Source organism: Schistocerca piceifrons, chromosome 4, assembly GCF_021461385.2.
Source record: "Schistocerca piceifrons isolate TAMUIC-IGC-003096 chromosome 4, iqSchPice1.1, whole genome shotgun sequence".
Lineage (NCBI taxonomy): Eukaryota > Metazoa > Arthropoda > Insecta > Orthoptera > Acrididae > Schistocerca > Schistocerca piceifrons.
This window is the reverse complement of record NC_060141.1, coordinates 138,395,705-138,411,855: the sequence shown is the minus strand read 5'-3', so window position 1 is coordinate 138,411,855 and position 16,151 is coordinate 138,395,705. Positions and strand designations below refer to the sequence as shown.

Genomic DNA, 16,151 nt, shown 5'->3' with positions numbered 1-16,151 from the left:
CCTTATATATTATCACAATAAAAAGCACTGAAACTACACATTGCTTGATGTTTAATTTACAGAAATCACAATTATAACTTAGCTCATCAAATTAACTGAATACATAAAAAAATTGGGTCTTTTTAACAGTTTCTTCTACTACAACGGTTAAGCCATATTATTTGTTTAAATGATGAAATCAACAGATATAGTTATACAAACAATACTTTCGACAAAACTGTTAATTACTTTGGAATTAATTAAGGGCTGGCTTTGCTAACATGTTTTCGAATAGGGCCAAATAGATCCTTTAAGAATACTATTAATTGTTCCTCCACATGTTTATAATTAGCACAGAACTTATATTTTTTATAAATCAACAATAGAATTTAAGTTACAAAACAATTACTGATTTCACCCTATAACAAAAGATATTAAATAGAAACAGTGAAAATAAATTAGGAACTTGCTGACATACACAAAACTAAGCAGAAAATTAGATCTGGTGCTATTTTCTGTAAAACTTAAGGGCTAACTTTTCTCTTTTATGAAAATGCAGCTTATACTCACGTATGTTAACAGTAATTAGTCAAAAATGGAAAAATGAATTTTAATGAGGTAGATGGCAAAACAAGAGGGGAAGTAAAAAATATCCCAGCGTGCTTCATCACAAAGGGAGACTTTTTTTGCATTCCCAAGCAAACATCTTACCCTTATATCTTCCGGCTACTCCATTGTCATGCCTTCCCACTCTAAACAACTCATTGCCATCCATAAGTAACGTTCAGTCGTCTGCCTGCCTTGTGTCATTTCAAGTGCTCTCTCTTAATTTAATTGGAGCACAAAGTAAATAGTTTATTTTGCATCATCTTAAGGGTGGCATGAAATTCTTCTCTTTAAATTTGGGTGGAACCTTTAGTTGTTACTAGTATTATCAAATGTAAGTAAAAAAAAAAAACAAATAGAGGCAGATTCACTTATACATTACTATATAACTTAGTTGCTACATTACACTGTGTAACACCACCCCACCATGAGGCCATGTAGTGAACATGTTGTCCATATTCTTGAACCAGCACTGTGAGTATAAAGGAGCTAAACAAAGTGCCTTTCCTTCAAAGACTTCCATGAATATGTCAGTTGCTAATGAAGATAGATAACAATGGATTACCATGGTGTCTATCTGTTGGTGGTATTTTCATGGCCATCTGAAGTATGTTGATAACAAACATAAACCAACCAGTTAGTTAATATCTGACAGGATAAGCTCTTGTACAATGTGAACAGTTTTGATTGCAGCCACATTTGCAAATAATGACTTCAAGTTCAAGATGCTCATGATATCCATGGGTAAAATTGTTTCTCCCTTTATGCCCTCTATAAAGAGCATGGAGTTCTTTGCATAAGATTTCTTTTTGGCCCACTAGAAGTCTTAACTTACAGGCCAGATACTTTGCTATGTTGTATGTAGGCGTATTAATCCCATTTATGATTGACCTTATTTTTATATTTTTGGCACTCCATAAATTCTAAGTGGACTTCAATTCTGGGAATGAGTCCCTTGGCTGTATCAGCATCAATTATTGAGTCCTTGATTAACGTCTGTGTCTTCTGACCTGTCTTAGTCATAGGGTCCACTGGTAGTTCATTGCAGATGGGCTCATTTAATAAATCTGGCCTTTCCTCAAGGCTATGTTTGTGCTTTTTTGAGTTGGGACATAGTAAAATTTGAACAGTTTCTTGCCTAATTTTCTCAGCTTCACTCACAGATGTGCATGAGAATGCTTTGGGATCTGTTCATGTGTGAGGTGAAGTTTAATCACTTAGCCACTGCTTCTGTCATTACATTTCTGACGGCATGAGATGAGAGATTTAACATCCAAGCAAAGCTTATTGTCATGTGTCATCTTTGCTAACTGATCAAATTTCTTCATCTGGTAACTGGCGATAGTTCCACTGGTTGCAAGTGCTTGCAGGTGAGTGATTCTGTTAATGTTATCCCATTCTGCCAATGATTGCGTAACTGATAACAGAAGATGTAGTTGAATGCTGCAGTTGTTTCCTAAGTGGACTGTGAGAGTGGAGAAGTCTACATAGGCAAAACTAGCAAGTCAGTAGCAATACACGTATGGGAGCATGAGTGCCACATTTCAGTTTAGCAGCACAACAAATCTGCAGTGGTTGAGTGCCAGAAATATTCAAACAGAAAATAAAATTCAACAAAACCTGCGTACCTGCCAAGCAGCTGGAATGAGGAAGTGGAAGATCAGTGAGGTCACTGAAGTATTAAAACACCCTAACAACATGAATAGAGGGGATGTAGTTAGGCTTGTGCCAACATGGCTGCCACCCACCAGAGCCCAACGAGCTTCACTAAGTATAGTATCACCTCTTCTAATCTGACAGCCCAGTATGTCTGTGTCGTACTGGGCAATTACGTATATTGGCAGTGTGCCATTGGTTGACTAATGGTTATATGAGTATCATGTCATAACTGTGACATGCGCTCTGTGTGTTGGTTATCCCTTGGTATCAAGTATTGTGACATATCCATGTATGGAACAGAGTTATGGGATTTATATCTTTTTGGTAAGAATAAGCTGTACAGAGAGTTGTTAATGTACAATCAAAAGTCTTTTGCCATTACATGTTAACTGAATGGAAATGAAGCAAGAAGAAGGAGTCAAATAAAAGACCACTGCTGAGACTCAAATCAAATTACATCAGCTACTTACAGTATTTCAGTCATAAAGGTTTCGGTTATGATTGTATGGGCTTAAAAGGAGTGTTTGATGCTTCAACAAGCCTGATACACAGTCAACACCATTTCATGCCTCCACTACAAGAGCTTCCAGCTTCACTATTTGGGCCTGCATTGTACACCGTGGAGTCCCTTTGACCATTGACTAATCTTTGTTCACAGGAAGTGGTACCTCACTCGGACTTTCTGTATAGTCTTGTAAATTATACCATAGATTAATTCTGAACATTTAACTTTAATATAAAACCATTAATAATCAGAGTAACAAGAAATGTAATAAGAAATAACTCATAACTACACAAGACACAAGAGTTACTGGTGAGTAACTGTTGCTACGCGGCACATGGGAAATGAGAATCCATAGCTCACTCACTGATGACTACCAAATACGGCACAAATTGTAGGAGACTATAGAAAACAGCAGATCCCCACTCCCTCCACCTCAGAAAACCTATTACAATAAAGTTTCCCACTCTTTCTACCACCAGAGATCAATTATATCAACATTTTTAAAATTATAATGTAATGTCATACTCAGTAGAGCAGTCATGACAAAATACAGTCACTCTGGACAACAACATACATGATTAGACACAGAGGAAGGCCAAGGCCTCTGTAACTGTGGCTGTGGTTGCAATGTTGGTTTCATCACAAATAGTTATTTACAACATAACATGGACCACACCCAGAAAACTTGGTATCATTTTTCAGTGTTATCTCCTTGCTTTCTATTGTTATGATATGACTGTTTCAACACAAAGTTGTCCTTTGTACTCTGGTAATAATTGTTGCCACAAATGAGTCATGGTCACTGATACCAGTTTGAATACGGACATCCTCAAAGAGGTCAGGTCTATTCATTGCCATTAGATCCAATATATTTCCATCATGAGCTGGGGTTCCTAACTACCTGTTCTAGGTAGTTTTCAGAGAAGGTATTTAGTAAAGTACGATTTTAGTTTCCTTAGTAGAATGGTCAATGTCAATGTCAATGATAGACCTAGGCACAGAGTGGACAGGGACCAGGGGGGACTCAGAGTGTTGTACCAATACTCCTAACCAACAAGTTTGAGGTGCTAGGTGCTGTCTTTCACTGAAACTGAAACTGAGCCAGTGGGACTCACTTCACCTGTTTTGGGAAACTGTTTTTTCTGTTCTCAGGAGGAAGCAAACACAAAAGGGTGCGGGTCTATTAACTGTTGGCAGTTCAAACATATGGTGAATGATGGTAACCCTTGGGGTAATGGCAGCAAGGAACAGGAAAGGACACCAGATGCACCTAATGTGTATGCCTGGGCCCTCATTCAGGATGTTGAAGAGGCTATTCTGGTAGTCATTGAAGGAACAGGGTGCAACCAACTGCAGATTGTGGTGCACATTGGAAAAAATTATGCCTGTCATCTGGGCTCTGAAGTCATATTTGGGTCATTCCAGTGACTGGTAGAGAAGGTTGAAAAGACTAACCTTGCATGTGGAGTTTCAGTGATGCTCACAATTTGCAGCGTTGTCCCCAGAACTGATCATGGCCCTTTGGGTCTGAGTTGAGTGAAAGGACTGGACCAGAGACTTTGAAGGTTCTGTGACAAGCTATGCTGCGACTTCCTGGACTTGTGCCATAGGGTTGAGAACTGTAGGGTTCCCCTAAATAAATCATGTGTGCAGTACGCATCAGAGGCTGCCATTCAGGTAGCTGACTGTGTGTAGGGTGCACGCAAGACTTTTTTGGATTAGGCAACTCTCTATCCAATCCAGATAATGATAGCTATTGGCAACTCAGAAGTATCAGTGTAAGATTGAAAGAAATGCCTCCCATAGGTGGGAGTATTAAAATCCTAACTGTAAACAGCTGAAGCATTTGCAGCAAAGTGCCATGAAAAGCAGTGAAGCTCACATAATATTAGGTACAGAAAGCTGGCTGAAACCTGAAATTGATATCAGTGAAATTTCTGGGGAAAGTTGAAGTCTATGTTGAAAGGATATGCAAATACACTCCTGGAAATGGAAAAAAGAACACATTGACACCGGTGTGTCAGACCCACCATACTTCCTCCGGACACTGCGAGAGGGCTGTACAAGCAATGATCACACGCACGGCACAGCGGACACACCAGGAACCGCGGTGTTGGCCGTCGAATGGCGCTAGCTGCGCAGCATTTGTGCACCGCCGCCGTCAGTGTCAGCCAGTTTGCCGTGGCATACGGAGCTCCATCGCAGTCTTTAACACTGGTAGCATGCCGCGGCAGCGTGGACGTGAACCGTATGTGCAGTTGACGGACTTTGAGCGAGGGCGTATAGTGGGCATGCGGGAGGCCGGGTGGACGTACCGCCGAATTGCTCAACACGTGGGGTGTGAGGTCTCCACAGTACATCGATGTTGTCGCCAGTGGTCGGCGGAAGGTGTACGTGCCCGTCGACCTAGGACCGGACCGCAGCGACGCACGGATGCACGCCAAGACCGTAGGATCCTACGCAGTGCCGTAGGGGACCGCACTGCCACTTCCCAGCAAATTAGGGACACTGTTGCTCCTGGGGTATCGGCGAGGACCATTCGCAACCGTCTCCATGAAGCTGGGCTACGGTCCCGCACACCATTAGGCCGTCTTCCGCTCACGCCCCAACATCGTGCAGCCCGCCTCCAGTGGTGTCGCGACAGGCGTGAATGGAGGGACGAATGGAGACGTGTCGTCTTCAGCGATGAGAGTCGCTTCTGCCTTGGTGCCAATGATGGTCGTATGCGTGTTTGGCGCCGTGCAGGTGAGTGCCACAATCAGGACTGCATACGACCGAGGCACACAGGGCCAACACCCGGCATCATGGTGTGGGGAGCGATCTCCTACACTGGCCGTACACCACTGGTGATCATCGAGGGGACACTGAATAGTGCACGGTACATCTAAACTGTCATCGAACCCATCGTTCTACCATTCCTAGACCGGCAAGGGAACTTGCTGTTCCAACAGGACAATGCACGTCCGCATGTATCCCGTGCCACCCAACGTGCTCTAGAAGGTTTAAGTCAACTACCCTGGCCAGCAAGATCTCCGGATCTGTCCCCCATTGAGCATGTTTGGGACTGGATGAAGCGTCGTCTCACACGGTCTGCACGTCCAGAACGAACGCTGGTCCAACTGAGGCGCCAGGTGGAAATGGCATGGCAAGCCATTCCACAGGACTACATCCAGCATCTCTACGATCGTCTCCATGGGAGAATAGCAGCCTGCATTGCTGCGAAAGGTGGATATACACTGTACTAGTGCCGACATTGTGCATGCTCTGTTGCCTGTGTCTATGTGCCTGTGGTACTGTCAGTGTGATCATGTGATGTATCTGACCGCAGGAATGTGTCAATAAAGTTTCCCCTTCCTGGGACAATGAATTCACGGTGTTCTTATTTCAATTTCCAGGAGTGTAGGAAATGGAGGTGGCATATTTGTCACAGTAGGCAAAAAACTCAAATCTACTGAGGTAGAAATTGAAGCTGCATGTGAGACTGTTTGAGCAAGACTCAGTATTGGGGATGGGCATAAAATGATTATTGGATCTTTCGATCACCCACAGACCCATCTCCTGATGTAACTCAAAACTTTAGAGACAAGCTCAATTCACATGTATGTAAGTTCACCAGTCATACTATAATCATACTGTAATCATCAGCAAAGACTTTAATCATCCAAAAATTAATGGGAAAATTACAGTTTTCTTAGTGGTGGGTGTGATAAGACTTCCTGTGAAACTTTACTAAATACCTTCTCTGAAAACTACCTAGAATAGATAGTTAGGAACCCTGGCTCGTGATGGAAATATATTGGGTCTAATGGCAATGAATAGACATGACCTCTTTGAGGATGTCCACTTTCACACTGGTATCAGTGACCATGACTGAGGTGTGGCAACAATTATTACCAGAGTACAAAGGACAACTAAAACGTGCAGAAAGGTATATATGTTCAGTAAACTAGATAAAAAATCAGTGAATCAGTGGTGTCAGATCTCAATGAGGAGCTTGAAACTTTCAGCACGAGCATGTAAAGGAACTCTAGATCAAGTTTAAAAGAATAGTTGACCAGGCACTGGATGGACATGTACCCAGTTGAACAGTTCATAATTAGGGAACCTCCACAGTACACAGTCACTGTAAAGAAACTTCTAAAGAAACAAAGTGTAGGGCTATAGAGAGATGCTGAATGAAGCACACTTGGCCATCAAGAGAGCAATGCATGAAGCCTTCAGGGACTACTGCAGCAGAATATTGTCAAGTGATCTTCCACAGCACCCAAAGAAACTGTGGTTGTATGTAAAGGCTTTTAGTGACACCAAAGTTAGTGTCCTTTCCCTAGTGCATGAGACAGGAACTGAAATTGAGGATAGCAAAGAAAAAGTTGAAATGCCTAACTCTGTTTTCAAATGTTCTTTTACAAAGGAAAACCCAGGAGAATTTCTCCTATTTAATTCTTGTACCACTGAAAAGATGAATGTAATAAGTATCAGTGTCAGTGGTGTTGAGAAACAGCTGAAATCATTAAAACTGAACAATGGAATCCCAGTCAGATTCTATACTGTATTTGCAGCTGAGTTACCTCCTCTTCCGACTATAATCTGTGGTAGATCCCTTGAATAAAAACTGTGCCCAGTTCTTGGAAAAAGGCACAGGTCACACCTGTCTACAAGAAGGCTAGTAGAAGTGTTCCACAAAACTACCATCCAATATCCTTGACATCAGTTTGTTGTGAAATCTTAGAACATATTCTGAGCTGAAACATAATGAGGTGACTTGAACAGAGTGATCTACTCAGTGCCAACCAGCATGGATTTCCAAAGCATCAGTCATGTGAGACCCAACTCAGATTTTTCTCACATGACATACTGAAAGCTTTGGATCAAGGCAAACAGGTAGATGTAGTATTTCTTTATTTCCAAAAAGTATTTGATTCAGTGCCACAGCTATGCTTACTGTCAAAAGTACTATCATATGGTGTATCAAGTGAATTTGTAAATGGATTGAGGACTTTTAGGTGAGTCATTGTCAGATGTAGAAGGAACTTTGGGTGTGCCCCAGGGGAAGTGTGTTGGGAACCTTGCTGTTCATATTGTATATTATTGACCTTGCAGATAATATTAATAGTAAAATCAGGCTTTTTTGCAGATGATGCAATTATCTATAACAAAGTACTATGTGAAAGAAGCTGTACAACTATTCAGTTAAATCTGATAGGAGTTCAATGTGGTGCAGAGACTGGCAACTTGCTCTAAATGTTCAGTAATGTAAAATTTTGCAGTTCACAAAACAAAACAAAAAAAAAAAAAAAAACAAAAAATGTAGTATTCTCTGACTATAATATCAGTGAGTCACTGTTGGAATTGGTCAACTCATTCAAATACCGGGGGGTAACGCTTCGTAGGGATATGAGATGGAATGACCACATAGGTCCAGTTGTGGGCAAAGCAGCTGGTAGACTCTGGTTTATTGATAGAATACTGGAGAAGTTCAATAAATCTACAAAGGGGGATTGCTTACAAATCACTTGCATGACCAATTCTAGACTATTGCTCAAGTGTGTGGGACCCACACCAAATAGGATTAACAGGGGCTATTGAACATATACAGAGAAAGGCAGCATGAATGATCACAGGTTTGTTTAATCTGTCGGAGAGTGTCACAGGGATACTGAAGGAACTGAACTGGAAGACTCTTGAAGGCTTTCTCATGATAGTTTACGTCACATAGGGGTAGTGAGGATAAGATTAGAATAATTACTGCACACACAGAGGCATTCAAACACTCATTCTACCCACACTCCGTATGTGAATGGAAAAGGAAGGAACTCTAACAACTAGTATAATGGCACATACCCTCTGCCATGTACATAACGGCAGTTTGCAGAGTATCGATGTTGATGTTGATAATTCTATGACCAGCATAACTGAAACCCATACAATCAGAACTGACTTTGTGACATCATGTAATGCTTTCTCTGTAAAGATGTCTTTACAGAAATTGTAATAAGCTATTGTTATCAGGTTATTGTCAGAAAGGTGATCCAGTGTTCTGAAATTTTTGAGGATGCTAGAAGGAGGGAGATGGGTTCATAATTAGAGATCGCAAACTTGTCTCCACTTTTAAAATTGATGTTGCTACTATGTACTTCAGTCTTTCAAGAAATATATGTTGCCTTTTCAACTGATAAAAAAGAGGACTCAGAAGGGGATTTGTTAAGTCATTGCAAGAGTTTAGTACTTCAGTTGAAATGTCATATAACCAGAAGAGTTACTGTTTTCAAGTGAGCTAATGTTTTCATGATGTCTTGAACAATTGATTTGCAAAACTAAAATCTAGTGGTGGAATATAGATCCAGATCATAATTTGGTAGTGATGAAGAGTGGATCAAAGCTTAAGAGAATTGTAATGGTAATCAAGGTACAAGGAAGTAGAATACTGAAGTATTAAGGAATGATGACCTGCAGTCAAGTTCTCTGAACCTGTTGATAATGCGATAATGAATCGTACAGTAAGTAATTCAGCTGAGGTGTGAATGGACGTCTCTAAAGTGGGTGGTCAGGAATTGGACAAAGCAGTTATAGGTATAAGAAAGGTAATGGCAATAAAGCTAAGAGTAACAAGAAATTCAATTGATAGATGAAAGAACAAAACAAAATAATGTTCTGAACAAGGCTATCCAATAATCGAGCTAGAGTTCGACAGTGCTTTGGAAGAAGTGCAATGAAATAAGTCAGAAATGCCAGATAACATTCCTGTAGAGTTTCTAAAATCACTGTGGGAAATGATAATGAAATAATTATTCAAGTTAGAGCATAAAATCTATGAAACTGGTGATATACCATCAGATTTTAGATTGAATATCATTCACATGATCCTGAAGATAGAAACAACAGGTAAATGCAAAAACTATCATACAATTCACTTGACAATTCATGTATGTTGTTTACCAAAATAGTAGCAGAAGAATGAAAAAGAAAAACTGAAGCTATTTTAGAAGGTGACCAATTTGGTTTTACAACAGGTAAAGGTACCAGTTATGACATTACAGTTGATAATAGACGCAAGATTTGAGAAAACTCAAAGACATTATGTGGTATTTGTCTACCTAGAAGAAATGTTTGACTCTTTAAAGTGGTAAAAGATTTTTGAAATCCTCAAAAATTTTGCATGCACTTTAGAGAAAGACAGGTAAAATAGTACACAATACAGTATGCACAAAAAACGAAGAGGAAACCGTAAGAGCATAAGTTGAAAGATAAGCACTCATATACGAAGAGGGCATAATGCAAGGATGCAGTGTTTCTCCAATAATGTTCAATCCTTATATCAAAGAAAAACTGAATGAAACAAAATAAAGGTTCAAAAATGAAACTAAAATTTAGAATGAAAGGATATCATTGATAAGATTAGCTGACATGTTATTTTCTGTGAAAGTGAAGAAGAATAACATGACCTGTTAAATTTAGTAAATACTGTACTGAACACAGGATATGGATTGAGAGTAAAACAAATAAATATGAAACTAATGACGAGCAGTGGAAATGACATTATTGCTAATTTTAACATCAAAGCAGTTCTACTACCTTGTAGGCAAAATAAAGCATGGTGAACAAAGTACAGAGGATGTAAGTCACAGACAGGTGAATAAAGCATTCTTTGCCAGAGGAAATCTGTTAATGCCAAAAGTAGATATTAACTTGAGAAATAAATTTGTGAGACTGTGTGTCTGGAGCACAGCATTTTGTGGAAGTGAATCACCGACTGTAGGAAAACCAGAAAAGAAGAGAATAATTTGAGATACGGGGTCACAGAAGGATGCTGAATATTAAGTTGACTGATATGCAATGAGATGATTCTCTGCAGACTTATGAGGGGAGAGAATGTGTGTAAGACACTTTACATAAGGAGAGTCAGGATGCTAGAAAGTATATTAAGACACTAGTGAATTACTTACATAGTACTAAAGGGAGCTGCAGAGAGCAAAAATTGTAGGTATAACAGAGAATGGAATAAATGAGGAAGTTGGGTGTAAGTGCCACTCTATTAGGATACGAAACAGTTTGAAGGCTGATTAAAATTTATTTTTGCCTAAGTGATCATTTCATGAAAGCTGTATCCTAACAGAGTTTATAGTGCAGCCATTGTTATCACATTTTGAAACTATTAGTATGTCTTCATTGTAGCACAACTTTAAATGAAACAAGTTTACTGTTACCAGTCACTGTTCAATATGAAAAAGAAAAACTGAAGCTCTTTTAGACAGTGACTGGTAACTGGTGACTGGTAACAGTAAACTTGTTTCATTTAATGTCAATAACAGTCATGGTAAAGCCTAACCTAAAATGTTCACATTTAAAGTTAATGTGTCCAGTCAGGCAATCAAGGACATTTTCAAGTACAAAAACAGTGCAGAAAAGGTCGCAATGACGACACAATACATACACTTCAATAGGAATTGTCTCAAGAATAACGTCATTCCAAATTATGTCAAGATTGACATCAAAACAAACACGACAACTGCAAAGAAAACACTGGAAAACGCACGAAAACTCTGGGTTAATAATTAACTGAAAGAACTTTATATTAAAAACAAATGTTCAACACACAGATTTATATTGCAGAATTACAGTTGGGAAAGTTGCTTCATAGATTAGAATACGACTCCATAACCAAAAAAGTCAAAGAGCACACCGAGTTCATCATACAGAAAATGAAAGCTACACAGAAGATAAAACTAGCCAATCTTATAAAGCTTTATTGAACAGTGACTGGTAACAGTAAACTTGTTGTTTCATTTAATGTCAATAACAGCCACGGTAAAGCCTAACCTAAAATGTTCACATTTAAAGTAGTGCAACTTGCCTGTAGATTGATGTACTGTCAGTTTGATAAAAGTATGCATTCTGTCTGATGATCGTTTCATGATTTCAAAACCAGTAACTGGTTTTTTCAATAAAGTAAGCCAATATCAAATTGTGGTTGAGTGCTGCTGTATATTGTAAAAATTATGTATTATGTTGGAGGTTTCATACATACATTAATTTAAGGAATTTCTTTTAACACTTAAAATGTAATTAAATTGTAGTGATGTGTTCAGTACTTGCAGTATGCAATGCTATTACAGGTATCATGAACCAGTAAATGAACTAAACTAAAATATTAAAGAAAAAGCAACTTCAGGAATTTTACTGAATATGGGATGTTTATTATGAAGCTTGGGTGAATTACATAGTGCTACTGAGTGATGTGAAAGTGGTTATATTGACAAACCTGATATTCACCTTCTATGCAATGCCATGCATATTAATTACAAGCTTTAAATGAATATTTGTTCCCCTATTAATATCTATTCTACTGCTCTCTGAGAACTTACATAGGGTGATATTTTAAACTGCTTTCTTCTTTCTGAAAATTTTATTGAGTTTGATACAGTGATTTCTTGAGAACTACATCTATAGCATCTAGAAATTATTGGTATAGATACATAGCTATTACATAGTTGCAAAAATCACAAATTTCTGTCATGATTTTAAACAATTGTGTAATAACTGCCCCCACATTGTACTTACAAAGCACTTCGGTACAGTCTTCCTGTCTCATTGTGCCTTACAAACTCCTTACATACTTATCTGAGAAAGTGCTAGTCTACCTTGAGCAACCTTTTTAGAATCAGTATTATGTTTGTTATTTTCTTGCTTCTTATAGCTACAAATTGAGCTTACAACCAAACACATCAGGTGTTATCAATCATTTAAAAGCTAAGTGGAATATTTTACTTGTAAAAAGAATATTATGTTCGAGTGTAATTCTTAAAAATCATAATCTGGAATGTGACTTACACCAAACACCCCCTATTCCCTCTAGAGACTTTTATGGAGCATGGGTTATCACATGTGATATGATATATTTAAAAATCTGCCTAATATATTTATTTCACGCCATTTTTCTCAAATGTGTCACTAACAGTATGTAAAACATACATTGTTACATCCCATCCTGGATTTTCCATTGTTTGTTTTAACAATATATATGAAATATAAAGGAGAGCCATTTGTAAGTGTATGCCTATTAGCATATTTTGTCAACACATCTGCAACTCATTGCAACATGTGCTGATACAATATGATATAATGTCTACAGATTTGTCACTGACAGTCAGTGGTATTGGAAAATCATCTATGTAGGGTGAACACGAGGAACTTTTTGTATCCTGTTCTCTTGATATGGTTTCTTTTAACTCAATTTATGATATGTAAAACTGGCACTGGTTACTGAATGGTCTAATTGATGATGGATTGTACAGTCAGAATATCTTGAAGTTATCTGCAATAGATGGATTTGTGGACCCTCTTGGCAGAACTGATGTACATTTATTTATTTCATCTCCAGGCTGTGTGAGTCTGCTGTTATTCATTAATTGTTAAAAATTATAATAGTCTTGATCATACTACAATTAATAATACTGATATGACTGACATTGTACTTAATTACAGATTTATTAGAAAACATGATCTGAGTTATACTTGGTAATGATGGTGTTGTTCGCCCTGGTAGCTGAGTGGTCAGCATGACAGAACGTCAATCCTAAGGGCCTGGATTTGATTCCTGGCTGGGTCGGAGATTTTCTCCGCTCAGGGACTGGGTGTTGTGTTATCCTTATCATCATCATTTCGTCCCCACTGATGCGCAAGTGGCGTCAAATCGAAAGACTTGCACCCGGTGAATGGTCTACCCAACGGAAGGCCCTGGTCACATGACATTTACATTTATGATGGTGTTGTTGCCAACATTGTACATAGGTACTGATTCTTTAGTAAATAAGCATGACCTGTAGGTGATTATTAATCAACCAAAGCTGGTAATCAGCAATTCATGATTTTATTTGTTATTGAATTGAGCACTATTAGAATTTTTAACAAATAATTCAAATCACCATATCTCCTTCACCTAGTAATGACAAATCTTACAAAAATTCATTAATTATAACATGCAGATTATGTTTTCTTCCAGGTTTTTCTGAGTCACAATTTGTTTCCTATCTTTTGAGAGATACTAATTAAGCCATGGTGTTTTACAAAAAGAAAGAGCTACACTTTTTAATATGTAACAATAAGTAACAAGTGACTTTTTAATAAGTGTTGCTTGTTACAAGTGACATTATTTCCAAATCTTGTTACCTTAAAGTATCCATAGAGTCTTTCCTGTGTCTAATAGTATTAAGCTAAATTCCTAAATGTAAACATAGGGTTGTTAAATGATATGTATGAAAGGAAATGATATATTGTGCTGAATTTTCTGTGAATTGATGAGCTATTCATGAAGAAGATTTTATATTAAATCTATGGTTACTTTTACTTGTGGGCTATACTGTTTGGTGTATGTTCATTAGATGGTTTCAGTCTACAGATGTCATCTTTTTCATAGGGCTGTTTCAGCGAGCCATTGCAATGAGTGGCTGCATATTAAATCCACGTGCAATAGCAGCACCTGCACGGGATCGAGCATTCCGCTTTGCAAGGGCGCTTGGCTACACTGGGAGTGACTCCTCAGAGGATTTACTAGATTTCTTGAACTCACTGAGCGGAGATGAACTAGTGCAAGATGATCAGCGAGCTCTTTCTGAAGAGGTATGTTTCTGAACTCTCTGCCATGAGTTGTACAGTGGTTTGTGGAGTGTGTGTGTAGATGCAGAGAACATATAATAGCTTGCAGTGGATTGTAAAGTTGTTTGTTTGTTTGTGTGTGTGTGTGTGTGCGTGTGCACATCTTCTAACACTTTCCCAATGACCGGATGACCAGAGACTGTGTAGTACTGGGCTGCAAGACTCAAACGTCTCTTACGGGTGATTTATGTATCGTGTGCAGCCAATCTTCTTCTCAGGACAGATGGCTCCGCCTATCTTCACAATGCTTCTTCTCTGAAGATTATGTGCTGGTTAGGGAAATATTACTGAACGACTTCTCTACCCTTGAAATGATTCATTACTATCAGAATACTTTTATATCAACTCCGCTATATTTTCTTCTTCACAATAAGACAACTACACAAGTTTCACATGCTCTTTCAAGTCTCATAAATCAACTACATGTGGAAAAACTTAGTACTTAACATATACCATTACAGTCTCTTTTGGTTTTAACAACACTCATCAAAACAGTTCTTGCTCCTAGCAAGTCAAACAACAGAGTTTGTAAGGCTCTAGATAAAATCCGTTTAATTTGTTCCCAAAGAGTAGCCCTTGATTACTCCTTGTACTGGACATATGGCTTCCAAGGTGTGCGCGGCCACCACTTTGTCAGCGCTGATAGATTGCCACAACTTTAGTCTTCTCGTAACACTTGCCCATCCTGCACACACATAAACAGTGGCGCAGTAGACACATTTCCACTTTCACACACTCATCCTTAAAATATTGTATGTTCGAGATGGTGAAATATGAGTGTCTCTAGAATTTACTCTGAAATTCTCGAGGCACTACAGTGTATGTGTGTGTGTGTGTGTGTGTGTGTGTGTGTGTGTGTGTGTGTATGTGTGTGTGTGTGAATGAGAGAGAGAGAGGGGAGAAAGAGAGAGAGAGAGAGAGAGAGAGAGAGAGAGAGAGAGAGAGAGAGAGAGAGAGAGAGAATAAAAGAGCAGATGTTTTGTTGAATCTCAAGATATTAAAATATTATACACAGTTACTTTATAAGGGGGGAAAAACTGACATTGAAGTGAATAAGAAAGTGAAAGATGCACATTTGATGAAAGATGGAAAAATCACTGTGATTCCTCAGTCAGGACAGAGTTGTAGATAACTATTGCTGTTGTAAACCATCTCCCTGAATAAAATCTGTGCTGTAATATGTTTGAGATCTTGTAAACTTATCTATATTCCCTCTTGATGTTTGTGATGAATCACTGAGTATCATCAGATTTAAAAAAAAAAAAAAAAAAAAAAAAGGAAATACGCATCACGAAGGAATTATCTGAATGGGACAGAAATTGGTACATATGATGTATATGCACAGACAAACAAAAGTTTACAATTACAGAATAATTGGATGATTTATTCAAGAGAAAGATCTTTGCAACTTGAGCAAGTCAATAACAACTTGGGCCACCTCTGGCCCTTATGTAAGCAGTTACTTGGCTTGGCATTGATCGACAGAGCCATTGGATGCGCTCCTGAGGGATATTGTGCCAAATTCTGTCCAAATCCAGAGATTCCAAAGATGTTCTTCCTTGAGATATAACACTTTTGCCAAGATGGCCTCTATAAGATGGTTCTGATCACAATGAGAGATCTTAAAGCAGTAGCTGTAAGACTTAAAATTATGTCTTTGTTCTGAGGCTACATCAAATAATGATATATATTATATAGGACAGAAGATCATGATATAATTAAGTCTCTTTTTAATATTTTAATATAAATA

General features: G+C 38.4%; 1 protein-coding gene across 1 annotated transcript in view; it reads left to right on the top strand.

Moving 5' to 3' along the window:
* LOC124796307 (cholinesterase 1-like) overlaps positions 1 to 16,151 on the top strand; it is a 248,441-nt gene that overhangs the window by 157,720 nt on the left and 74,570 nt on the right. The window contains exon 6 of the mRNA XM_047260433.1: positions 14,163 to 14,365. Coding sequence (XP_047116389.1) covers positions 14,163 to 14,365 — 203 coding nt within the window. The remainder of the gene's footprint in view (positions 1 to 14,162; positions 14,366 to 16,151) is intronic.